At 36.1% G+C, this 23,046-nt stretch overlaps 1 protein-coding gene across 7 annotated transcripts in view; it reads right to left on the bottom strand.

Moving 5' to 3' along the window:
- HDAC9 (histone deacetylase 9) overlaps positions 1–23,046 on the bottom strand; it is an 825,073-nt gene that overhangs the window by 204,458 nt on the left and 597,569 nt on the right. For 6 of the 7 annotated variants that reach the window (XM_032642337.1, XM_032642308.1, XM_032642307.1 and 3 more), the window contains 4 exons: positions 11,062–11,117; positions 10,730–10,817; positions 5,016–5,135; positions 4,607–4,704 (listed from right to left, as the gene is read on the bottom strand). In XM_032642337.1, the coding sequence (XP_032498228.1) occupies positions 4,607–4,704; positions 5,016–5,135; positions 10,730–10,817; positions 11,062–11,117 (362 nt within the window). Of the gene's footprint in view, positions 1–4,606; positions 4,705–5,015; positions 5,136–8,063; positions 10,818–11,061; positions 11,118–23,046 lie in introns of those variants that run through there. The other variant, XM_032642311.1, reaches the window with a different exon arrangement.

Below are 23,046 nucleotides of genomic sequence, written 5' to 3'. Positions count from 1 at the left end.
CCCCAATGTTCACAGCAGCATTATTTACAGCTGCCAAGATGCGGAAGCAACCTAAGGGTCCATCAACAGATGAATGGATAAAGAAGATGTAGGGGGGGTGTGTGTGTGTGTCTGTGTGTGTGTGTGTGTATGCACACAATGGAATACTACTGAGCCATAGAAAAGAATAAAGTTTTGTCATTTGCAGCAACATGGATGGACTTGTAGGGCATTATGCTAGGTGAAATAAGACAAGAGAAAGACAAATATTGTATGAATCACTTATATGAAAAAGCTAAAAAAATACAACAAACTAGTGAATATAACAAAAAAGAAGCAGACTCACAGATATAGAGAACAAACTAGTACTTACCAGTGGAGAGAGTGAAGGGGGGCAATTTAGAGGTAGGGGATTAAAAGGTACAGACTATTATGTACAAAATAAGCTACAATGATATATTGTATAACATAGGGAATATAGCCAGCATTTTATAATAACTACAAATAGAGTATAACCTTTAAAAATTGTGAATCACTATACTGTACACCTATAACATATAATATTGTACAAAAAGTAAATTGTTTTATATAAATAACCACTTTAATATCTATAGAACTCTTAAAGTATTAATCTTTAGAAAAACTGTGTCCAGCACTCATCTAGGGATTATGGATAAGACAGAACCATTGGAACAATATTTTGAAGTGACTGGAATAGAAGCTGCTAAGCAGGCATTTAGCAAATTTGTTGAATGAAGAGAAGACATTTGAAATTGTTATAAGCAAATGAATGGGTGTTCAGAGTACTTTGTGAAGCATGCTCCTTGAGGGACCAAGAGATAGAATTCATGCAGGTCCCTCACGGGTTTCCAATGCTTCTACTGTAGTGTATTACTCCCCCTTTCTTCTCTGATTTATTTATTTATTAATTGTTTCATTCAGCCAGTATTACTTAATAGCTCTTCTCTGCCATGCTGTGTACTAGGCATTTGTGATTTAGGTTTGGGGTAGAAGGCCTTATGTTTCAGTATAAGTTCACTATGCTTTATCACACCTTAGTCTTTTAAGTCATGAATAGTAGAAAAGAGTAGCAGTGTGGTGGTATAGAAAGAGCACAGATTTTTTTTTTTTTTTTTGCGGTATGCGCACCTCTCACTGTTGTGGCCTCTCCCATTGTGGAGCACAGGCTCCGGACGCGCAGGCTCAGCGGCCATGGCTCACGGGCCTAGCCGCTCCGCGGCACGTGGGATCTTCCCGGATCAGGCACGAACCCGTGTCCCCTGCATCGGCAGGCGGACTCTCAACCACTGCGCCACCAGGGAAGCCCTAGAGCATAGATTTTAGAGCCACATCATGGCCCTTCCATATAGTAGTTCTGTGGCTTATACAGACCACTTAAGAAACAGCCATGATGTCTATAAAATTTATAATCTAGAACCGTCATGTAAGACCTTAATACAAATACCCATAATTATTTAATAAAATGATAACCTTAGAAATATATTTTAGGTGAACATAGAAGATATTTGAAATTATTTGAAGATTTTAAAAACTCTTGAGAAAAATCTGAATCATAACCTTCAATTATTTCAGAGATGAATGATAACTACAGGGAAGAAACAACTAATTATCTGTACTAATTTAGATATTCTATTATATTTTTAAAACTATGTTTAAAACTTATAGCAAACATGAAAATGTTTGGTTTGCCTGCAATTTTATTTTTGCCACAGAAAAAAACACATAATAGAGACCACAAAGGCAATATATATGCAAATTTAAAATTAGCAGCCATCTTATATCCTATTATAAATGGAGTTTCAGAGAGGCTTTCCTTACAAAGATACTTATCATAGTCCAGAAACAATTAAAAATTGAGAAAAAAGAAAAGGTACCATTTACTTTTCTCCCAACCTCTGTATTCTGCACCCAGGCACAGATGCCAGAAAGAGCTTTAGTTTCAATACTTAAAAAAAGGATTCTATTAAGAAGGATATGCTTATAAAATAATACTACATTAAAAATTATTTGGGAGTCTATCGCACTAGAGCCCCAAATTAGAAAGAAATTAATATATTTAGCTGGGCACTCTTTGCCTGCAAAAGACTTTAAGAAGTATGATCTGTATACCTGCCACACAATCCCCCCCTCACGCTCTTGAGCCCACAGAGCAAGGTCATTTTATGGCTCCATGCTTTTCACACCACAGTCTATTCTCTCGGCCTAGTATGAATCCCCCTACTCCAATTCTTTTACCCCTTAAAAACTCCCACTCATCTTTGAATGCACAGGTTGAACAATACTTGATGAAGCCTTTCCCGAAACCCTTCAGGAAGAATTCATCATTTTATCCTCTCTATGTCTAACCAGAACAATAAGTATCACTTCTATTAAGTTCCCTGAGAGCAAACTGGCTCTAAATTCCAAGTGCTCGCCATTGTTCCTGGCACATACTAAGTGTTCAATGAATATTTTTTGAATGAAAGACTTACTTTCTTGATTCCTCCTTACAAAGTTTACAAGTATTTCTAGTTATACACATTGAGCAGCAAGCAGACATGGTATAGTATAGTTAAAAACTGACAGAATTATTATAGTTTAAATCTGGTTCTTAAATAACTATGAATATTAAAAGTCACAATTTTACATTTCTGCAGCCTAGATGAATAATGCTGCTTCTCCTCTAATTAAGCCTCGATATGGTGACCACACGGGGAAGTTTAAAAAAGTTTTCTAAAATAAAGTGTCCACATTCCAGGCAAAGAGAAGGTGCCATTCTTGGGGACGTTCAAACACTTTCAGGAGCACTTGATTCACTTAACCATTTCAGTAAAAAATCAATAGTGTACACTTAATATCTGTTTTCACATTATTTAATGTAATTGTTGTGTTCAAAGGGGTTCTTTTAAAAAAATCTCATCTACCATTAACTTTGTCATGAGAGAACAAACAGATACAAAATATTAATTATCCTTCCCTGCTGTGAATGCATAATGCATTCTTATGTAAAGCAACAGTACCACAAATAGTATTGTGATAATAAAAAACTAGTAATTCTATGTTGCAGACCAATGACTATGATCACATGCTATGGTAAAGTTGAGAACTTAATGTGTGTATCATGTAAGCTACTAGGTCAACTTGGTAAACAGACAAATATTCATATGTGAGATAATGTAAAAATCTATTATCCCATTAGAGTTCCTTTAAAACATTAATACTGTTTTAAGTTGCAAAAAGAATTCATAATATTGAAACCCCTATAGTTTCTTAATATAGTTGTTTACTTTTACTGCTAATTAACGCAAGATATCTTCATAGACAACCTAAGTCAAAATAAATAAACTTATTTCACCTATTTTTCCTATAAATAGTAAAGATACATGTACTATAGAACATGTACATTTTTTTCAAAGTACAAATCTGAAATATGAGTAGAATTTTCCTCAAATATCAAGACAATACATTTATTTTAATGTATATTCTTAAAAATAGCAATTTTCTATCATTTTTCTTGGGCCTGTTTTCAAATGAGAAATGACTCTCAAAGGAGAAATTGAAGTATGAATGATACACAGGACAACAGAAACCCATCAAACCTTTACTGACTAAAAAATTTTCTTATCTATTTCAGATGCGTTGTCAACAGGATTTTTCCCTTGGGAATTTATAACTGGCAAGTTAGCCAAAGAAAAGAATGCTTCAAAAATTTCTTATCATGCAGTTGTTTGCTTTTGCTTCAAATAAACAAAACATCCAAAATTCATGCAGTACCAATAGGTTAAAATCTCCTAAAATCTTGCAAGTGAGGCACATATTGACATAATCTTCTATTTTCCTTAAAACATAGACCTTTCCAAACACGGAACAAAATTTTAATTCCAGAGAATAAATGCCTTAAAAAACTATATCCAAAACAACAACTTTTAATTTATTGTATTTCTTGTTTCAACTAATTTTTAGAGCTCTTTAGAAAAATAGTAGCAATGTGTATACATTAATATACACTTTAATTACTGCCTGCATTTTCTGAAGAAACTGGCAACAACCAATTAATCAGTTGGTGTTTTAATGTGAGAAGGAAAATACACATATTACGATAGGGAAAAGTCACTTACTTAACCATGAAATGAGACTGCCTAGGCCAATGTTCCTTGGAACTAAGAATGCCAAGTGGTGCTGTGTGTAAAAATATGTGCAAAAAATTCTTTAGTCCAGTGAAGTTTGCGAAATATCTGTTCAAAAAAGTTAAATAGGTAGTAAAGGAATTCCCAGAGCGGTTAATATGCTAATGTCCATTCTAAATCACATCATATGTCATAATAGGCAGAATTTTCCAGACTACTTAATAATAAAATCTTTTTTTCCCTTTTTTTTTGGTAGAAAGAGGGGAACATTCCTGGCCATTGACTACAACTAGGTCTTGATGTACCTTTTTTTGGTACACATACTCCTTAAGTGGCTTTGTAGCAATATTCAGGTCCCTCAAACCAAACATTTTTTGGAGCTTTAATAGAATGACTCCTTTAGCTACTTTACCTTAGTTAGAAATGTACATTTCTCTTTTACATTTGGTGCTGTTTCATTTGTTTTCTAATTTTCCACTTTCAGAGAAAGAAGTACCAACCTGAACGCTTCAAGGTACTCAGTATCTCCCATGGGGGGATCAAGGCCACCTGTCCAGGCAATATTTATATTGTATCCTTCTCCAAGGCCTGTTCCAACCTAGGAAGAGAAAAACCACACCACAGTGGGTAGAGAAGAGCACAGGGAAGAAGCAAGAAGAGAGGAAAACAAACACATGTGAGCTCTTGAAATAAACATCAAACAACATGTCAAATCAGCCCAACTTTCCTTGACAACCAGGGCTCTGGGTTATGCACTTGTTCTGCACTGGTTCTTGGTCCCGTGGGACAATTCAGTAATCTCGTGTAATTTAAAACACCAGCAAAGGACAAGAAAATTAGGGGTAATCATGCAATGCAATTACCTGAAAGATACAAATAAAAGTGGGGCTCTAAAGAAATAAACCGAACCTCATTTGGGGCTCCACTGCCAGGGAAAAAGTTCCCTTCATCATAGCGATGGAGTGAAATATACAGGATGCTGGGGTCAGCATAAAAGGCCTGCTGTGTACCATTTCCATGGTGAACATCCTACAGGGGGGAAAAAAAAAAAACCAGATGACAAATACAGTCGTGTCTCACTCTGTGTGGAGACAACTTTTCTAATTTCTAGTTCCCTGTCTTTCTACCCCACCCTCCTTCTCATTCGCTGTCTTGTATGTCCCTCTTTCTTTCTCCTGTTCAGCTTGCTTCCACACCACCCCCTTTACTTCCTGAACTTTCAGGCAAATTACCCTTTAATGCACTCATTTTTTAAACTGGCTTCTAAAAATCAGGAAACCACAGCAAACATGCCCTGGAGACTCCAGATGAGCAGTCATTGAGAAAGCCCAGTCCTTTGGTACAATTAGATATTTATACACCGGCCCTTTGTACTCTTTGCTTCAGTGATGGAATCTCGCATCCTGTTTTATGGAGGAATTTTATGACTTATTAACTGCCAACAGTTCATAACCCCTTAGGCTTAATTAACTAGCCTCATTGGCCTCTGAAGAAAGACTAATGTTTAAACTACAAACTAGTATTTTGCAGAAGGATCTATGGCTTACAGAGCATTTTCGCAATTCTTGACAGAACACTAAACATACGTGTATGCATTGATTTGCCAAGTCCCACCATTAAGGTCAAAGGCTTTGCAACCAGCTGAGTAAATTGGTTTTCTTGAAGCGTTCAATTCAGTTAGCAGTCCCTCAGCAGTTAGAATGACTTCAAAAGAGATGCCAGATGCAAAAAGGACTTTATACTTTATTTTGGTAAAATCGTGAAGGCAAGAGTCAAAGACACAGGAGCGTGAGCTCATTAGCTATTAAATCATTTGGGCCAAAGCAGAAAGATGGCATGGGCTTTTATGCAATCTTGTCCAATCTGCCTAATTTTAATATTATATTATGGCTCTCTTCCCAGCCTCCTTCTTCCTATTTTTTCTTTCTCCACACCACTCCCCCTTCCCACAGGAAAATAAAGGGGCCTGTTTCATTAAAATGAAAGAAAAAAAATTCTTAGGACATTTGTATTTGATAATGATTCAAGACTTAATACTTCTTTTTTTCTAATTGTTTTATGATATAAACATGCTGGAATTGATAAAAGATATAGGAAAAATAAAACCAATAGCATTTTAAAAAAATCCTTACTAAAAGACCCCAAGTGTCAAGAGTCTCAGTTAATATGGTTCCTAATAGCTTCTGAACAAGATAAATGACTCATAAAAGTGAATAACCTATATATTTGTATTTAATATAATATTACTGCTACATGTGTAACATTTATAGTTTCAGGTTCTGTTATAAAAAAGTATTGGTCACTTGTAACTACTTACTTACACTGTATTTTATATGAGTAAGAATCACACTATTTTCAACAATGATTCCTACAATTTTTGAGTCAGGTACAATATTAAATATCTTACATAGATTATTTAACACTTATATGAGGTATATGATATTATTGCTGATTTAAAAGGTAAATAGACTGAGACTTGGAGAGCTTCAGTTAGTTTTCAAGACAGCGTCTTGAATCCACTTCTCACTCCAAAGGCCAAACTCATAACCATTATGCTGTTAACTTACACTTACATTCATTAACTCTTTGATCTTCTTAGCAAACCTATGAAGTGAGACTGGTGGTCATTATTGCTCCTTATTGAGGTTTATATAACTTGTCTCCACTTCAACCTCCAGCCCAGAACTCCCTCACTAGACACCACCAAAACCTCCTTTTGGTGGGTTCTAAAAGTAGTGAGCTTGCTATCCACAGTGTAGACATACACTAATCTTCCCCCCTTTTACATAGTACACATGTCCAAAATCAATTAAGGAATCATAAAATATTTGGAAAGAAAGGCATCTTTCCAGAAACTTGTACTGACTAAAGGCATACACACACATCAGGAAAAAAAATAGCTTACTGAAAAATATATATATTAATTCCTGGATTTCTGAACGTTTAAAGGAAAGGAAGGAGGAAATAGCAAAACTTGTCCTTTATGAGAACAAAAATGATACAATTTAACCCACAATGTCTTGAATTTGCTACTGGATACCTAGAGGATGGACAAACAAAATACCTTGAAAAATAACAGTGACAGAATGTTTGCATTGCTACTACAGGATAGAATTTTTAGTCAGCGTTGTAAGAAAAATTTTTTGCTGGGCCTAGATACATCCACAGTTTGCAAACCAGAAAAATATTGCCTTGATGTTGTAAAGGTTTATCTAAGAAGGTCAAATAAAAGATCATTTGTCTTAGATATAAAATAATATGTTCTTCAAAAATGTGTTGGGTGCTTATTGTTGCACAAATTTCAGAATAAGAAATATACTCTTGCCCACAGCACAATAAGGTTTCAACAGACATTATTCATTAAAATTCACAAACCCATTCTAAAAATACTCGGATAATTCTTGATTCCATATTTATATTCACAAAGCATTTAGAGATAAAGGTAAGTCCAAATGTGCCTTTTGTTTTGGGCAACAACTTATAATCTTGAGAGTATTTTTCCAGTTTCTCTGAAAATATAAATACAAACTACTTACTGGTCAGATATCATCTGAGGATTTTTTCTCCACAGCAACAAATATATACTAGATCAATATAAGACAATTATTGGTGATTATGAGGACTTACTATAGTAAGGAAATGAACCAAATCATGAACAGCCTCAAAATAGATCTTGTATCTAAGATTTGCTGGGAAATACTGAAAAATAATTTCGCTATTTTGCTGGTTAACGACATACTGTGAAAATTTATTCTATACAAGGATTTAGAGCCAACATGTTTTCACTACAATGTTAAAATAGCTCTGAATAAATTATATATTCTATCAACTAATGTTATCACTTATAATTATTTAGTACGGGCACTTGCGACAATCCTTTGGTCAAGTTTGGTGCTTGACCAAAAATGGAATTGCCTAAAATCTATGGACATTTGAAGTGTCTTTTTTTTTTTTTTTAATGAAAATAGCCTAAAATATATTATTTTCAACTGAAGGTCACATTACATAAAAGCTACCTGAGTCATTCAGGCAAATCCTACTTCTAGGACAGGTTCACGCCCTGAACACAACGGCCAGTCTCTTGCAAGCTGAAAAGCAAGTGCACCTGCTCTCTTTCCTCACCAATCTGCGTATCTTTGGAATCTTCCCCAGAAGGAGAACTGGAATGAATAAGCTCCACAGATCAACTAGAATCATTCCTGCCTAAAATACTCAACGCCTCTGATATTTGGCTGTGGCTTCAAATAGGGGGTGAATTAGAGCTCTCTGTTACTAGGCATCTAAAAAATGTGGAATCTAGCTGCTCAAACAATGGAGTAGCTCTGCCTTCTGTTGGCCTAGGAATTGATGGAGCTGGTTCATACCATTTAGCTAAAGTTAGTGACTTTGTATATGCAGGAATGAAGTTCTTCTGCCACTGAAGAACCTTCACTTTTCTTCTGTTAACTTGCAGAACAGACCTGTCAGCCAGGGAGAACGGATGTCTCAGCGCCACGTGGCACTTTAAAACTTCCTTCTCGGCAGCTGGAAGAAACAGGGGAATTTCCTCAAAGTATCCCTGCAGCTGCAGAATTTGGAAGACTTGAAAGTAAGAATATGCGGGCTGGTGGTGATCTCAGAGGCAACCCTTTGGACAGAACTTCATATGTTTAGAGAATATAAAACAAAAACTTCTCTTTTACTATAGCCTGTTGGGAAATCAGTATCCTTTACGTGGGATAATGGAGCAAATTCATAATCAAAGGCCAGTAAGCTTACAGGACACTCCTAATAGCTACCAAGCAACTTAATTTATAAATCATATCAAATTACATCCAACAATCTTTTATTCTTATATTCATGTACAAAAACAAAACCTTACACACAAATCCTCTGAGGTACAAAATATTCATCTATCACAAGCCAGGCATTTTAGCCTTCAAGTCTCTTGTACAATTCATTGCTTTAGAGTTTGGATGTCACAAATGTGCTTTTAAAGAGCCTCTTAACAGTTATTATCTTCATAGTAGAGGAGATTCCTCAGAAAGTAATACTAAAAAATTCTTAAGGATAGGGTGACAGTTTAACAATCTCCTTCCTGAATAATTGTGACAAATTTAGAAAGCATAGAAAAATTTTCCCACAATCCTTGGTCTTCGTCTGCTACCTTTCTTCAAGTTTTTTGCTTATCTTTCGAGCAAAACTTAAGAGTTCTAGAAACATATTAAATATTTTTTAAATTTACCATCTTATAAATCATGCAAGCCAATGATTATTAATTATTTAAAACGTCATTTTGTATATACATGGGAAAATAGGTACTGATGTCCTCCTTTTTGTAAAATTTTAAGACCTTGCTGCTGTAGTATATCTAGGCCTTCAACACGTTTCTTTAATGTTGAACTATGACCTATACTGAAACATAAGCATGTTTGGAAAATACATGGGAAGTTGGGTTTCAATACTCTCAGCACCAAAGAACTTGCAGAAAGGCTACACTACAGGATGTGGAAAATAACCATTCCTACCAAACAGTACAAATGGTTATCAGTCTTTCATTCCTTTTATCTTCATTTTAACTTGACTAAGTATTTCTTCACATGGCTTGGTTTGTGCTCTCTCAACCCTTCGGTGTGCCTGCTTAACTGAATCGGAGGGCGGGACAGGGAGGCCACGACTTCCCAATAAGATTTAATTATGAGTGCAGATATGAACAAGATTTAGACTATTAAGGCTTGCACTTCAAAAAAAACTTTTAACCTATTTTGCCTTTAAATCTTTTATCACCTGCAAAAATTAATTAAGTGCAGATGTAGCAGGTTAGCTTTGGATGCCAGGGTTCATTTCCTGTCTATGCTTTGTCAGACAACCTATTACACCTCCTCGTGAACTGGAGGCAAACCGAAAACGGGGCTCATAAATCACCAGTCAGCTCTCTTTCGCCCTTTCCTGGGTTGGTCCTTTTGTATGGGGCAGATCTCCAGCTCATTATTCACAAATATACTATAGACAACCTGCCAAGTGTCATCTGCATTTAAACAAACCATTTGTTAAACTAATTATAACTCCATTGTGTAAGAATGCATCATGTTAAAATGCAAGACTAATCTAATGCCTCTGACTTTTAATCACTCAGGGTTCCTGCCGGGAGTCATCCCAAACTGGCATACATGATCTGAGATCTTTTCAGAAAAAATGACATGCTGACTTGTTTTAATAATACCACTGTTGCACAACAAGCAATATGATTGCTAACCAGGGGAAGTGGCCAATTGGTTACCAAAGCAACAGCATTCTTTCCAGCACATCTGACTATTTAAAGTCTATATTCTGCAGGGAAAAGTAAATTCAGGTTCTGTTGGGTTATTTTAACTGTGGAAGTATCAATTCATTTAAGCATCATAAAAGTTGCCCTGATCTGCGCCTTCTTCTCATTAAATTGCAGTTAACACCATGAAAGTGAAACGCGAATGTTTATGGTTTCAGAACTGCAATCCTGAATTTAATGAGTTTCCACATTCAAAGGAAACACACCCTTCAGTTGTTTGCAAGTGCGAAAAGCAAGGCAACCTAACAGAGAAATACAAATACACTCCCTTTTATCTAGAGTCACTGAAAATGCAGCTCTGGCCAGGAATACATACCAGATCTACAATCAATATCTTGCTTATATTTAGTTGGTCTCTCAAGTATTTGGCGGTAATTGCAACTGAATTAAAAAAGCAGAACCCCCTGCGGAATAGAGAAGAACAGAGAAATAAGAAAGCAAATCAGCCAGGAAAACCATTATAAATAATGTTCAGAGCATTTTTTAAAATGCTATATGATCTCTGAAGCCATAAATCTGCTTCTGGGAGTACCTCGCAAGATTTCTCAGTCCATCTGCTAACAATTAGAGGCTTCAGAAACATGCACGGGGCAGGTGACCGCCAGGAACCGTGGCGCTTGGAGATGGGCAACAGTCCCTGGTACTTACATGGCTGTGGATTCTTCAGCGTGATGGCCTGGGGGCCTCACAACAGCAAATCCATTCTGTAAGAACAAGACAGATTTTCATTGATCAGATAGGAGAGGCTTGCTTGGATCGCCATGTACTACAGAGCATCAGGCACACACAAAAAGACTGAAATCTGTAAGAGACTTCAGAGCTTGTTTTCTTGCCCCCATTACCATTTCACAGAATGAACAGAAACAATACATATGATCACATTTTCTCAGATCATGTCTCAAAAAGAAGGCTCCCACAGAGCCAGGGGAAGAACGGGGATTTGGGAGTTGTACCTAGCTGGCAAATGTGTACATCAGCTGTTATACTAGCATGATTCATTTTCAAGAACAACTTCTTATTTTATGACACCAGCATCCTAGAGAGGGAGAACAAATTCATTTTTGGTGCAGGTTTGGGTCAAAGTTCGGAAAGACCACGGAGGATCCAAAGTGAAAATTCTTTAGCTGGATTTCCTCAATGATTATTTCTACTCCAACGTCAGCAAAATGATAAATTTACACTCACACACTCACATACACACAAAAGAAACCCAGAAAGGTGAAAAAGAGAACAATGGAAAGCCCATATTTCTTCCAGTCTATAAATTTAGCTTGGATGACTGCCAAGACTTGCAACTTTATTGGATTCCCTAAGTCAATTTCTAGCCCACGTTCTGGAATTTTATAAAAATTCCAGGGCTGAGTAGCAATCAGATCTATCCATGATCAAGGAATGCCTTAACCTCCAGATTAGTTGGAATGCATCACGGAAAGCTGAAGTAACTCCAGCATGAAGGCAGGGAACTATAAATCCTTGCAAAGCCAGCATGCTCAGAAAAGCTGGGCTGCTTGACGTGAAAAAAGAAATCATTTATCAGATGGCTCACACCACCTTTCACTTAACTATGATACAAGTAACATGGCTCACGACAGAATGTTTCTTTAATATACAATCCTAAAACTTTTGAAATAATTTTAATATACCCCAGGGATATTTTTTCCCAGATATTACCACAAGCATAAAGATAGTCTCAAGAAAAATAACCTATTCCCAACGGCTGTAAATATACATAAATTTTTCTAGAACATAATGGTAATTAACACACAATGAGTTAATTTGCTATATATTTTGATGGGCATATACATAATGATAATCCCAGAAGCAAATTAGAAGTCAATCACACAATACCAATTACAAATCTAGGAATAATGATAAACATACTCCCTATGCTTGTTCTCAAGCAAGTTACTATCTCTGTGGCTATAAAAGATTAATATAAAAGAAACTATTAATGAACAACACAAGACAGTAGAGAGTGCAATTTTAAGATTGTGGAGTGAAACTCTAGAGTGCTACCTGACTTCTGAGAATGGAGAATTCTGTAAAGATTAGATATGTGCGAAATGTTTTACTGCAAAAACAGGAGTTAGGGTGAAAATAACAACCAATATAACACAAAGCAAGATAATTAGCATGTAACAAAATTTTACAATTAGATTAACAATACTAATGATCTTTTATAATTCAATTAAAAATACTACGGTTTGTGTATTAAAGGGCATGACTAGACAATACAAAGAAGAAAACATCCAGTAATCAATAACTATAAGAAAAAATATTCACCTTAATTAGTAATCAAATACAAGCAGATGAAAATCCCAATGGGAAGCCATTTTTCCACTTAGGACAATAAAACTTTTAAAAATATTCCATGCTGACAATGGAGGGGTGCCTATATACTGATAAATGATGTCTGCAGGAGGATAACTTATTATAGTCTTTCTGGAAAATAATCTACCTCTATACATTTAGAGCCTCTATAAAACATTTACCCTTTGAACTAGTAATCTACTTAAAAGATTTTTGCTCTAAAGGTGTTATTGTATAGACAAGTATTTATGTAAAAGATAATGTTTTATTTACAATAGGAAAAATGGGAATGATCTAAGTTGGTTAATATTAGGAGAATGGTTAAATGAAATATGGTACATCTATACCATAGAATATTAGAGAGCCATTAAAATTTTGTTATAAATATTTAGTGGAACAGTAAAGACTTAGCAATTTACAAGTACTGGTGTTGAAAATAATACATACAGCATGATATATCTGAGTGATAGTATTATGTGGATTATATTTAATTTATAATTTCAAGTATTTTCCAAATGGTTTTACAACAAACGTCAATTATTTCAGAGTGAAAAAATACTATAAAACAAAGAAAGTTGAGAGGTAAATTTTAAAGGGTCTTACAAGAAGAGCTGTGTTCATAAAGGTGAAAAAGGAATTAAATGGTACTCTGGGCAGGGGGAAAAGCATAAACATGGCTCAGAGAAAAAGAGTTTTAGAAAGTATTATGTACAGAAAATGAACCTGAATAGAGTTCATGTTAAGGAAAAAAAATGGAAGTGAAATAGCACAGGTAACTAGCTAGATTATAGAAGACAAAAAGCCAAATAGAATTTAATTCCATCTTCTTCTTTTCTCTTATGGCCAAATTCCTTGAACAAAAGGTCTGCCTTTCACTTTACAGTTGTCTTCAGTCACCTCTACCACTTTGCTCAACTACTTGATTTTAGATCGAAAATTATCTTCTTGCCAATAACAAATATTTTCTTAGTTATCATGATCCACCCAAACATTCCAATGTGTTCTCAGGAATGGCAAACTCCCCTACATTTTCCAAGTCTCTTCTGAGGGGCCCCTGCCTTTCCTTAGTTGAAACCTGGCAAGGCTGCTTCTCCCATAATATGCTCAGGTGGTAGTTATTTCCTCTCTCACATCTCACCAACCTGCCTGCAGCAGAAGATGGAGCTTGTGTTCTCCTTTCTCATGGCTGCTTTGAGACCATGAAGCCCACTGCACCAATCCTCCACAACACTTTCTTGTAAAAAAGGATTAGATCACCCAGAAAGAGAGAAGATAGAACACAATTAAGATGACTGAGTCCTGGGGTAGTCCAGCTCTCTTTCCCTCCTGTTGGACTAGAGGAGTTGTTAGTCCTCCTAGAATCTATCACCTGTGGTTAGGATACCATCCCCTCCTACTTTTCCACTATCATTTATGTTTTCCTCACTAACATATTAAATTCGTATTAAAATTCCCAATTATATACATTTCATCAAGATTTAAATAGGCTCAAGTTCCTGCCATCTTGAAAATAAAATTATATATATGTTAACTAAGATAATACAAATACACACACCCACACTATATATATACATATATATGTATATGGATATATATATATATATATATATATATCCATCCTTGCTTTGAGTGACCCTTCTAACTGCCACATGTCTTTTCTTCCCCTTTAAAACTCTGGAAAACATGGTTTAACCTGCTTTCTCTTTTTGCGTTTTCCTCACCTCTGCCTCAGTCACCTATCTCTAACTTATCTTCCACCTCCATTAGTCCATTAATGAAGCTTTTACTAAGGTCACCAATAGCCTCCATGTCATTAAATCTAATGAGATTTTTATGCTCTCAGGCTACTTGGTCTCATTAGCTTTCAACACTACTGGCTACACCTTCCTTTTTAAAAGATTCTCTTCCCTTGGCTTCTGTGACTTCATACTCTCCTGGCTTCTTTATCTCTCTTTCAACTTCCTAATCAGTCTCCCTTAAGGCTCATACTCCTCAACCTGTTCATTAAATACTGAAGTTACTCAAAGCCCAGTCTTAGGCTTCTCCTCTCCTCTTTCTATACTTACTTCGTAGGCAATGGCACAACTCTCGTGGAATTCAATTACCACCCATCATCAGATATTTCATAGATTTTTATTTCCAGGATGAACCCTGCTCTGAGTACCAAAATACCAGCCCACTTCCTTGATACCTTTGCTGGGATATCCCAAGGTCACTTCAAATTTAGAATATCCAAGATCAAACTCCTGATCTTCTCACAGCCTTCCCTAACCTACCAATGATACCATGATTCACCCAGTAGCTCAAGTCAGGGACCAGTGAGTTATCCTTAATGGCTCCCTCTCCCTATTGTTCTTCTATCTCATTTTAATTCATGACCAATTCCTGTTGATTTTGCTTTTAAATATCACTCAAATCTATGTACTTATATCTATATCCATTCCTTGAATATTTTGCCTTTGGAATTTCTGCCTTTGTCTCCATCACTCAGTTTATTTCTTAGCAATTTCAATAACCACACAGAATATCTATTCAATATCATGATTTCTTAGTTCTCTGACTCCTTGCCTTCCATAAATCTGTCTTCTATTTACAGCCATACTCTTAGACCTTACCATTACCAATAAATAACGACATCTCCTCCAAAATCTCAATGTCAAATATCCTACTCTCCTACTCTCCTATTTTCCAGTTGAGGCTTCAGCAGCACTGGGTCTTCCAATCCTTTGACGTTACTTAACTTTAAAAAAAATTTTTTTTTTTGATGTGGACCATTTTTAAAGTCTTTACTGAATTTGTTACAAGATTGCTTCTGTTTTGGTTTTCTGGCCACAAGGCATGTGGGATCTTAGCTCCCTGACCAGGGATTGAACCCGCACCTCCTGCATTGGAAGGTGAAGTCTTAAGCTAGGCTCCCAAAATAAAATACCACAGGCTGGGTGCCTTTAACAACATAAATTTATTTCTCTTAGTTCTGGGGGCTGGAAGTTGAGATTAAGGTTTGGCAGGGTTCGGTTTCTGTTGAGAGCTTTCTTCCTGGCTTGCAGATCCATCTCCTTTGTCCCTGGAGTCCTCACTCAAGGCCATTCTCTGAGTGCATGTATACAAGCACAGAGAGAACTACGGTGTCTCTTCCACTTCTTATAAGAACACCAACCCTATTGCATTAAGGTCCCACCCTCATGAAATCATGCAACCTTTATCATTCCCTCACAGACCCTTTCTCTAAATTTGGTCACATGGGGAGTTAGGGCTTCAACATATAAATCTTGGGGGACACAAATATTCAGTCCACAACATACTTTTAGTCACTTTGTCCTTTTCTTCCTTCAACATACTCCCCTGGTAAAACTGTAACTCTGATTAAACACAATTTGCAACTGCTCTGTCCCTGCACCTAAGCATATATAAAACCCACACGCCTGGTCTTCCTTTAAATTCACGATTAGAAACCTCGGTAGGCTCTTCATGGTGCCTAGCAATCATACTATATTCCTTAGTCGATTAACTCTCCAAGCCTTTCGTATGGTATTTCTACCCTCTTCTCTTTCTTCAAATCTCCACTAACCCCTACTCACCCTTTACCCTTTGTGATGACTTTGCTTCTTATTTCACTTATAAAATGGAAGCAATTAGAATAAAATTTCCTCATCGTTCCATAATAAACTCTATCCACTTACTAGTCCCCAATAAGATCTAAGGGCAATTAATTTCCCTGTGCTGCTTCTCTTACCTATTCAAAGACAAAGTACCTATAGTTTCCCCTTCTCTCTACAATATCATTAATTATTTCATCTGTTAGATTATTGCCACCACAGTAAAAAACATATTTATTTTTCCTCTTAATATAAACAAAACCAAAATGACAAATAAGAGTATTATATTATAATGCTATAATGTAATACATAACACAAAAATAATATAATGCAAATAATAATATGATAGATAATAAACTCCAATATTTGATATTCATTTAATCCAAAAATATCTGAGGGCAGATAATATTATTATTCCTATATCACAAATGAGGAAATGAAGGCACAGAAAGATTAAAGAACTTGCTTTAGGTTCATGTCTAGCAAGTGACAGCTGGGATTCCATTTCAGACACTCTGACACCTAAGAACAAGCATTTAAGACCAACAACATTGCACAAATGATCTGGCCTCTGCCCACCTATTTTTTGTTTTTTTGCATTTTTAAAATTTATTTATTTTTTTAACATCTTTATTGGAGTATAATTGCTTTACAATGTTGTGTTAGTTTCTGCTGTACAACAAAGTGAATCAGCTATATTTATACACATATCCCCATATCGCCTCTCTCTTACGTCTCCGCCAACCGTCCCTATCCAACCTCTCTAGGCGGTCACAAAGCACCGAGCTGATCTCCCTGTGCTAGGCAGCTGCTTCCCACTAGCTATCTATTTTACATTTAGTAGTGTATATATGCCTATGCTACTCTTTCACTTCTTCCCAGTTTACACCTCCCCATCCCAGTGTCCTCAAGTCCATTCTCTACATCTGTGTCTTTATTCCTGTCCTGCACCTAGGTTCATCAGAAGCAGTTTCTGGTTTTTTTTTTTTTTTAGATTCCATATATATGAGTTAGCATACAGTATTTGTTTTTCTCTTTCTGACTTACATCACTCTGTATGACACACTCTAGGTCCATCAACCTCACTACAAATAACTCAATTCCGTTTCCTTTTATGGCTGAGTAACATTCCACTGTATATATGTGTCACAACTTCTTTATCCATTCATGTGTCCATGGACACCTAGGTTGCTTCCATGTCCTGGCTATTGTAAATAGGGCTGCAATGAACATTGTGGTACATGACTATTTTGAATTATGGTTTTCTCAGGGTATATACCCATCAATGGGATTGCTGAGTCATATGGTAGGTCTATTTTTAGGTTTTTAAGGAAACTCCATACTGTTCTCCATAGTGACTGCATCAATTTACATTCCCACCAACAGTGCAAGAGGGTTCCCTTTTCTCCACACCCACTTCAGCATTTATTGCCTGTAGATTTTTTTGATGATGGCCATTCTGACCGGTGTGAGGTGATACCTCATTGTACTTTTGATTTGTATTTCTCTAATGATTAGTGATGTTGAGCATCCGTTCATGTGTTTGTTGGCAATCTGTATATCTTCTTTCGAGAAAGGTCAATTTAGATCTTCTGCCCATTTTTTGATTTGGTTGTTTTTTTGATATTGAGCTGCATGAGCTGTTTATATACTTTGCACATTAATCACTTGTCAGTTGCTTCATTTGCCAATCTTTTTTCCCATTCTGAAGGTTGTCTTTTCATCTTGTTTATGGTTTCCTTTGCTGTGCAAAAGCTCTTAAGTTTCATTAGGTCCCATTTGTTTATTTTTGTTTTTATTTCCATTTCTCTAAGAGGTAGGTCAAAAAGATCTTGCTGTGATTTATGTCAAAGAGTGTTCTGCCTATATTTTCCTCTAAGAGTTTTAGAGTGTCTGGCCTTACATTTAGGTCTTTATCCATTTTGAGTTTATTTTTGTGTATGGTGTTCTAATTTCATCCTTTTACATGTAGCTGTCCAGTTTTCCTAGCACCACTTATTGAAGAGGCTGGCTTTTCTCCGTTGTATATTCTTGTCTCCTTTATCAAAGATAAGGTGATCACAGGTGTGTGGATTTATCTCTGGGCTTTCCATCCTATTCCACTGATCTATATTTCCATTTTTGTGCCAGTACCATACTGTCTTGATTACTGTAGCTTTGTAGTTCAGTCTGAAATCAGGGAGCCTGATTCCTCCAGCTCTGTTTTGCTTTCTCAAGATTGCTTTGGCTATTCGGGGTCTTTTGTGTTTCCATACAAAAATTGTGGAATTTTTTTTAGTTCTGTGAAAAATGCCAGTGGTAGTTTGATAGGGATCGCATTGAATCTGTAGATTGCTTTGGGTAGTATAGTCATTTTCACAATGTAGAGTCTTCCAATCCAAGAACATGGTCAATCTCTCCATCTGTTTGTATCATCTTTAATTTCTGTCATCAGTGTCTTACAGTTTTCTGCATATATGTTTTCTGTCTCCTTAGATAGGTTTATTCCTAGGTATTCTTTTTGTTGCAATGGTAAATGGGACTGTTCCCTTAATTTCTCTTTCAGATTTTTCATCATTAGTGTATAAGAATGAAAGAGATTTCTGTGCATTAATTTTCTATCCTGCTACTCTACCAAATTCATTTGTTAGCTCTGGTAGTGTTCTGATAGCATCTTTAAGATTCTCTATGTATAGTATCATATCATCTGCAAACAGTGACAGCTTTAGTTCTTCTTTTCCATTTTGACTTCCTTTTATCTCTTTTTCTTCTCTTTGTGCTGTGGCTAAAACTTCCAAAACTATGTGGAATAACATCAGTGAGAATGGGCAACCTTGTCTTGTTCCTGATCTTAGTGGAAAAGGTTTAAGTTTTTCACCACTGAGAATGATGTTGGCTGTGGGTTTGTCGTACATGGCCTTTATTATGTTGAGGTAAGTTCCCTCTATGCCTACTTTCTAAATAGTTTTTATCATAAATGGGTGTTGAATTTTGTCATAAGCTTTTTCTGCATATATTAAGATTATCATATGGTTTTACCCTTCAGTTTGTTAATGTGGTGTATCACATTGATTGATTTGCGTATATTGAAGAATCCTTGCATTCCTGGGATAAACCCCACATGACCATGGTGTATGATCCTTTTAATGTGCTGTTGGACTTTCTTTGCTAGTATTTTGTTGAGGATTTTGCATCTATGTTCATCAGTTATATTTGTCTATAGTTTTCTTTTTTTGTGACATCTTTGTCTGGTTTTGGTATCAGGTGATGGTGGTCTTGTAGAATGAGTTTGGGAGTGTTCCTCCCTCTGCTATATTTTGGAAGAGTTTGAGAAGGGTAAGTGTTACCTCTTCTCTAAATGTTTGATAGAATTTGCCTGTGAAGCCATCTGGACCTGGGGTTTTGTTTGTTGGAAAATTTTTAATCACAGTTTCAATATCAGTGCTTGTGATTGGTGTGTTTATATTTTCTATCTCTTCCTGGTTCAGTCTCGGAAGGTTGTGCTTTTCTAACAATTGGTCCATTTCTTCCTGGTTGTCCATTTTATTGGCATAGAGTTGCTTGTAGTGATTCCACATAATTCTTTGTATTTCTGCAGGGTCAATTTTTACCTCTCCTTTTTCCTTTCTAATTCTGTTGATTTGAATCTTCTACCTTTTTTTCTTGATGAGACTGGCTAATGGTTTATCAAGTTTGTTTATCTTCTCAAAGAACCAGCTTTTAGTTTTACTGATCTTTGCTATTGTTTCCTTCATTTCTTTTTCACTTATTTCTGATCTGATCTTTATGATTTTTTTCCTTCTGCTAACTTTGGGGCTTTTTTGTTCTTCTTTCTCTAATTGCTTTAGGTGTAAGGTTAGGTTGTTTATTTGAGATGTTTCTTGTTTCTTGAGGTGGGATTGTATTGGTTTAAACTTCTGTCTTAGAACTGCTTTTGCTGCATCCCATAGGTTTTAGGTCATCGTGTTTTCACTGTCATTTGCTTCTAGGTATTTTTTGATTTCCTCCTTGATTTCTTCAGTGATCTCTTGGTTAATTAGTAGGGTATTGTTTAGCTTCCATGTGTTTGTATTTTTTACAGATTTTTTCCCTCTAATTGATATCTAGTCTCATAGTGTTGTGGTCGGAAAAGATATTTGAGACGATTTCAATTTTCTTAAATTGACCAAAGCTTGACTTGTGACCCAGGATATGATCTACCCTGGAGAATGTTCCATGAGCACTTGAGAAGAAAGTGTATTCTGTTGTTTTTGGATGGAAAGTCCTATAAATATCAATTAAGTCCAACTTGTTTAATATATCATTTGAAGCTTGTGTTTCGTTATTTATTTTCATTCTGGATGATTTGTCCATTGGCAGAAGTGAGGTTTCCCCTACTATGATTGTGTCACTGTCTATTTTCCCTTTTATGGCTGTTAGCATTTGCCTTATGTACTGAGGTGCTCCTATGTTGGATGCATAAATATTTACAATTGCTATATCTTCTTCTTGGATTGATCCATTGATCACTGGGTAGTATCCTTCTTTGTCTCTTGTAATAATCTTTATTTTAAAGTCTATTTTGTCTGATATGAGAATTGCTATCCAGCTTTCTTTTGATTTCATTTGCCTGGAATATCTTTTTTCATCCCCTCACTTTCAGTCTGTTTATGTGTCTCTAGGCCTGAAGTGGGTTTCTTGTAGACAGCATATATATGGGTCTTGTTTTTCTATCCATTCAGCCAGTCTATGTCTTTTGGCTGAAGCATTTAATCCATTTACATGTAAGGAAATTATCAATATGTATGTTCCTATTACCATTTTCTTAATTGTCTTGGATTTGTTTTTGTAGGTCTTTTCCTTCTCTTGTGTTTCCTGCCTAGAGAAGCTCCTTTAGAATTTGTTGTAAAGCTGGTTTGGTGGTGCTGAATTCCCTTAAGTTTTGCTTGTCTGTAAAGGTTTTAATTACTTGGTTGAATCTGAATGAGATCCTTGCTGGGTAGAGTAATCTTGGCTGTAGGGTTTTCCCTTTCATCACTTTAAATATGTCCTTCTACTCCCTTCTGGCTTGCAGAGTTTCTGGTGAAAGATCAGCTGCTAACCTTATGGGGATTCCCCTGTATGTTATTTGTTGCTTTTCCCTTGCTGCTTTTAATATTTTTCCTTTGTATTTAATTTTTGATAGTTTGATTAATATGTGTCTTGCAGTATTTCTCCTTGGATTTATCCTGTATGGGACTCTCTGCCCTTCCTGAACTTGATTGACTATTTCCTTTCCCATGTTAGGGAAGTTTTCAACTATAATCTCTTCAAATCTTTTCTCAGACCCTTTTTTTTTCTTTCTTCTGGAACCCCTATAATTCAAATGTTGCTGTGTTTAATGTGGTCCCTGAGGTCTCTGAGACTGCCCTCAATTCTTTTCATTCTTTTTTCTTTATTCTTCTCTGTGGAAATTATTTCCACTATTTTATCTTCCAGGTCACTTATCCATTCTTCTGCATCAGTTATTCTGCTATTGATTCCTTCTAGAAAAATTTTAATTTCATTTATTGTGTGGTTCATCATTGTTTGCTCTTCAGTTCTTCTAGGTCCTTGTTAAACGTTTCTTGTATTTGCTCCATTCTATTTTAAAGATTTTGAATCATGTTTACTATCATTACTTTGAATTCTTTTTCAGGTAGACTGCCTATTTCCTCTTCATTTGTTTGGTATGGTTGGTTTTTACCTTGTTCCTTCATATGCTTCATATTTCTCTGTCTTCCCATTTTGCTTAATTTACTGTGTTTGGGGTCTCCTTTTCACAAGCTGCAGGTTCATAGTTCCTGTTGTTTTTGGTGTCTGCCCCCAGTGGGTAAGGGTGGTTCAGTGGGTTGTGTAGGCTTCTTTGTGGAGAGGACTGGTGCCTGTGTTCTGGGAGGTGGGGCTGGACCTTGTCTTTCTGCTGGGCAGGGCTGCATCCAGTGGTGTGTTTTGGGATGTCTGTGACCTTATTATGATTTCAGGCAGCATCTCTGCTAATGGGTGGGGTTGTGTTCCTGTCTTGCTAGTTGTTTGGCATGGGGTGTCCAGCACTGGAGCTTGCTGGCCGTTGGGTGGAGCTGGGTCTTAGTGTTGAGACGGAGATCTCTGGGAGAGCTCTCGCCAATTGATATTACATGGGGCCGGGAGGTCTCCGGTGATCCAATGTTCTGAACTTGGCTCTCCTACCTCAGAGACTCAAGCCTGACACTCGGCTGGAGCACCAAGACCCTGTCAGCAACCTGGCTCAGAAAAAAAGAGAGAAAAAAAAAGAAAGAAAGAAAAAAAGAAAACAAGTAAAATATAATAAAGTTATTAAAATAAAAAGTATAGTATTAAAAAATAAAAAGTAAAAAAAAAATAATAAAAAGAAAGAAAGAAGAGAGCAAAGAAACCAAAAAACAATCCACCAGTGATAACAAGTGGTAAAAAAATATACAAAAAAAAAGAGAAAAAAACGGACAGACAGAACCCTAGGAAAAATGGCAAAAGCAAAGCTATACAGACAATATCACACAAAGAAGCATACACATACACACTCACAAAAAGAGATAAAGGAAAAAATATATATTTTTTGAAAATGATGAGAGCAGCCAAATCAATAAACAAATCTACCAATGATAATAATCCCTAAATACTAAACTAAGATAAACATAAAACAGAACACAAATTAGATGCAGAAAGCAAACCCCAAGTCTACAGTTGCTCCCAAAGTCCACCACTTCAATTCTGGGAGGATTCATTGTCTATT

The sequence above is a fragment of the Phocoena sinus genome, chromosome 9 (assembly GCF_008692025.1).
Source record: "Phocoena sinus isolate mPhoSin1 chromosome 9, mPhoSin1.pri, whole genome shotgun sequence".
Taxonomy (NCBI): Eukaryota; Metazoa; Chordata; class Mammalia; order Artiodactyla; family Phocoenidae; genus Phocoena; species Phocoena sinus.
This window is presented reverse-complemented; position numbering and strand designations above follow the sequence as displayed.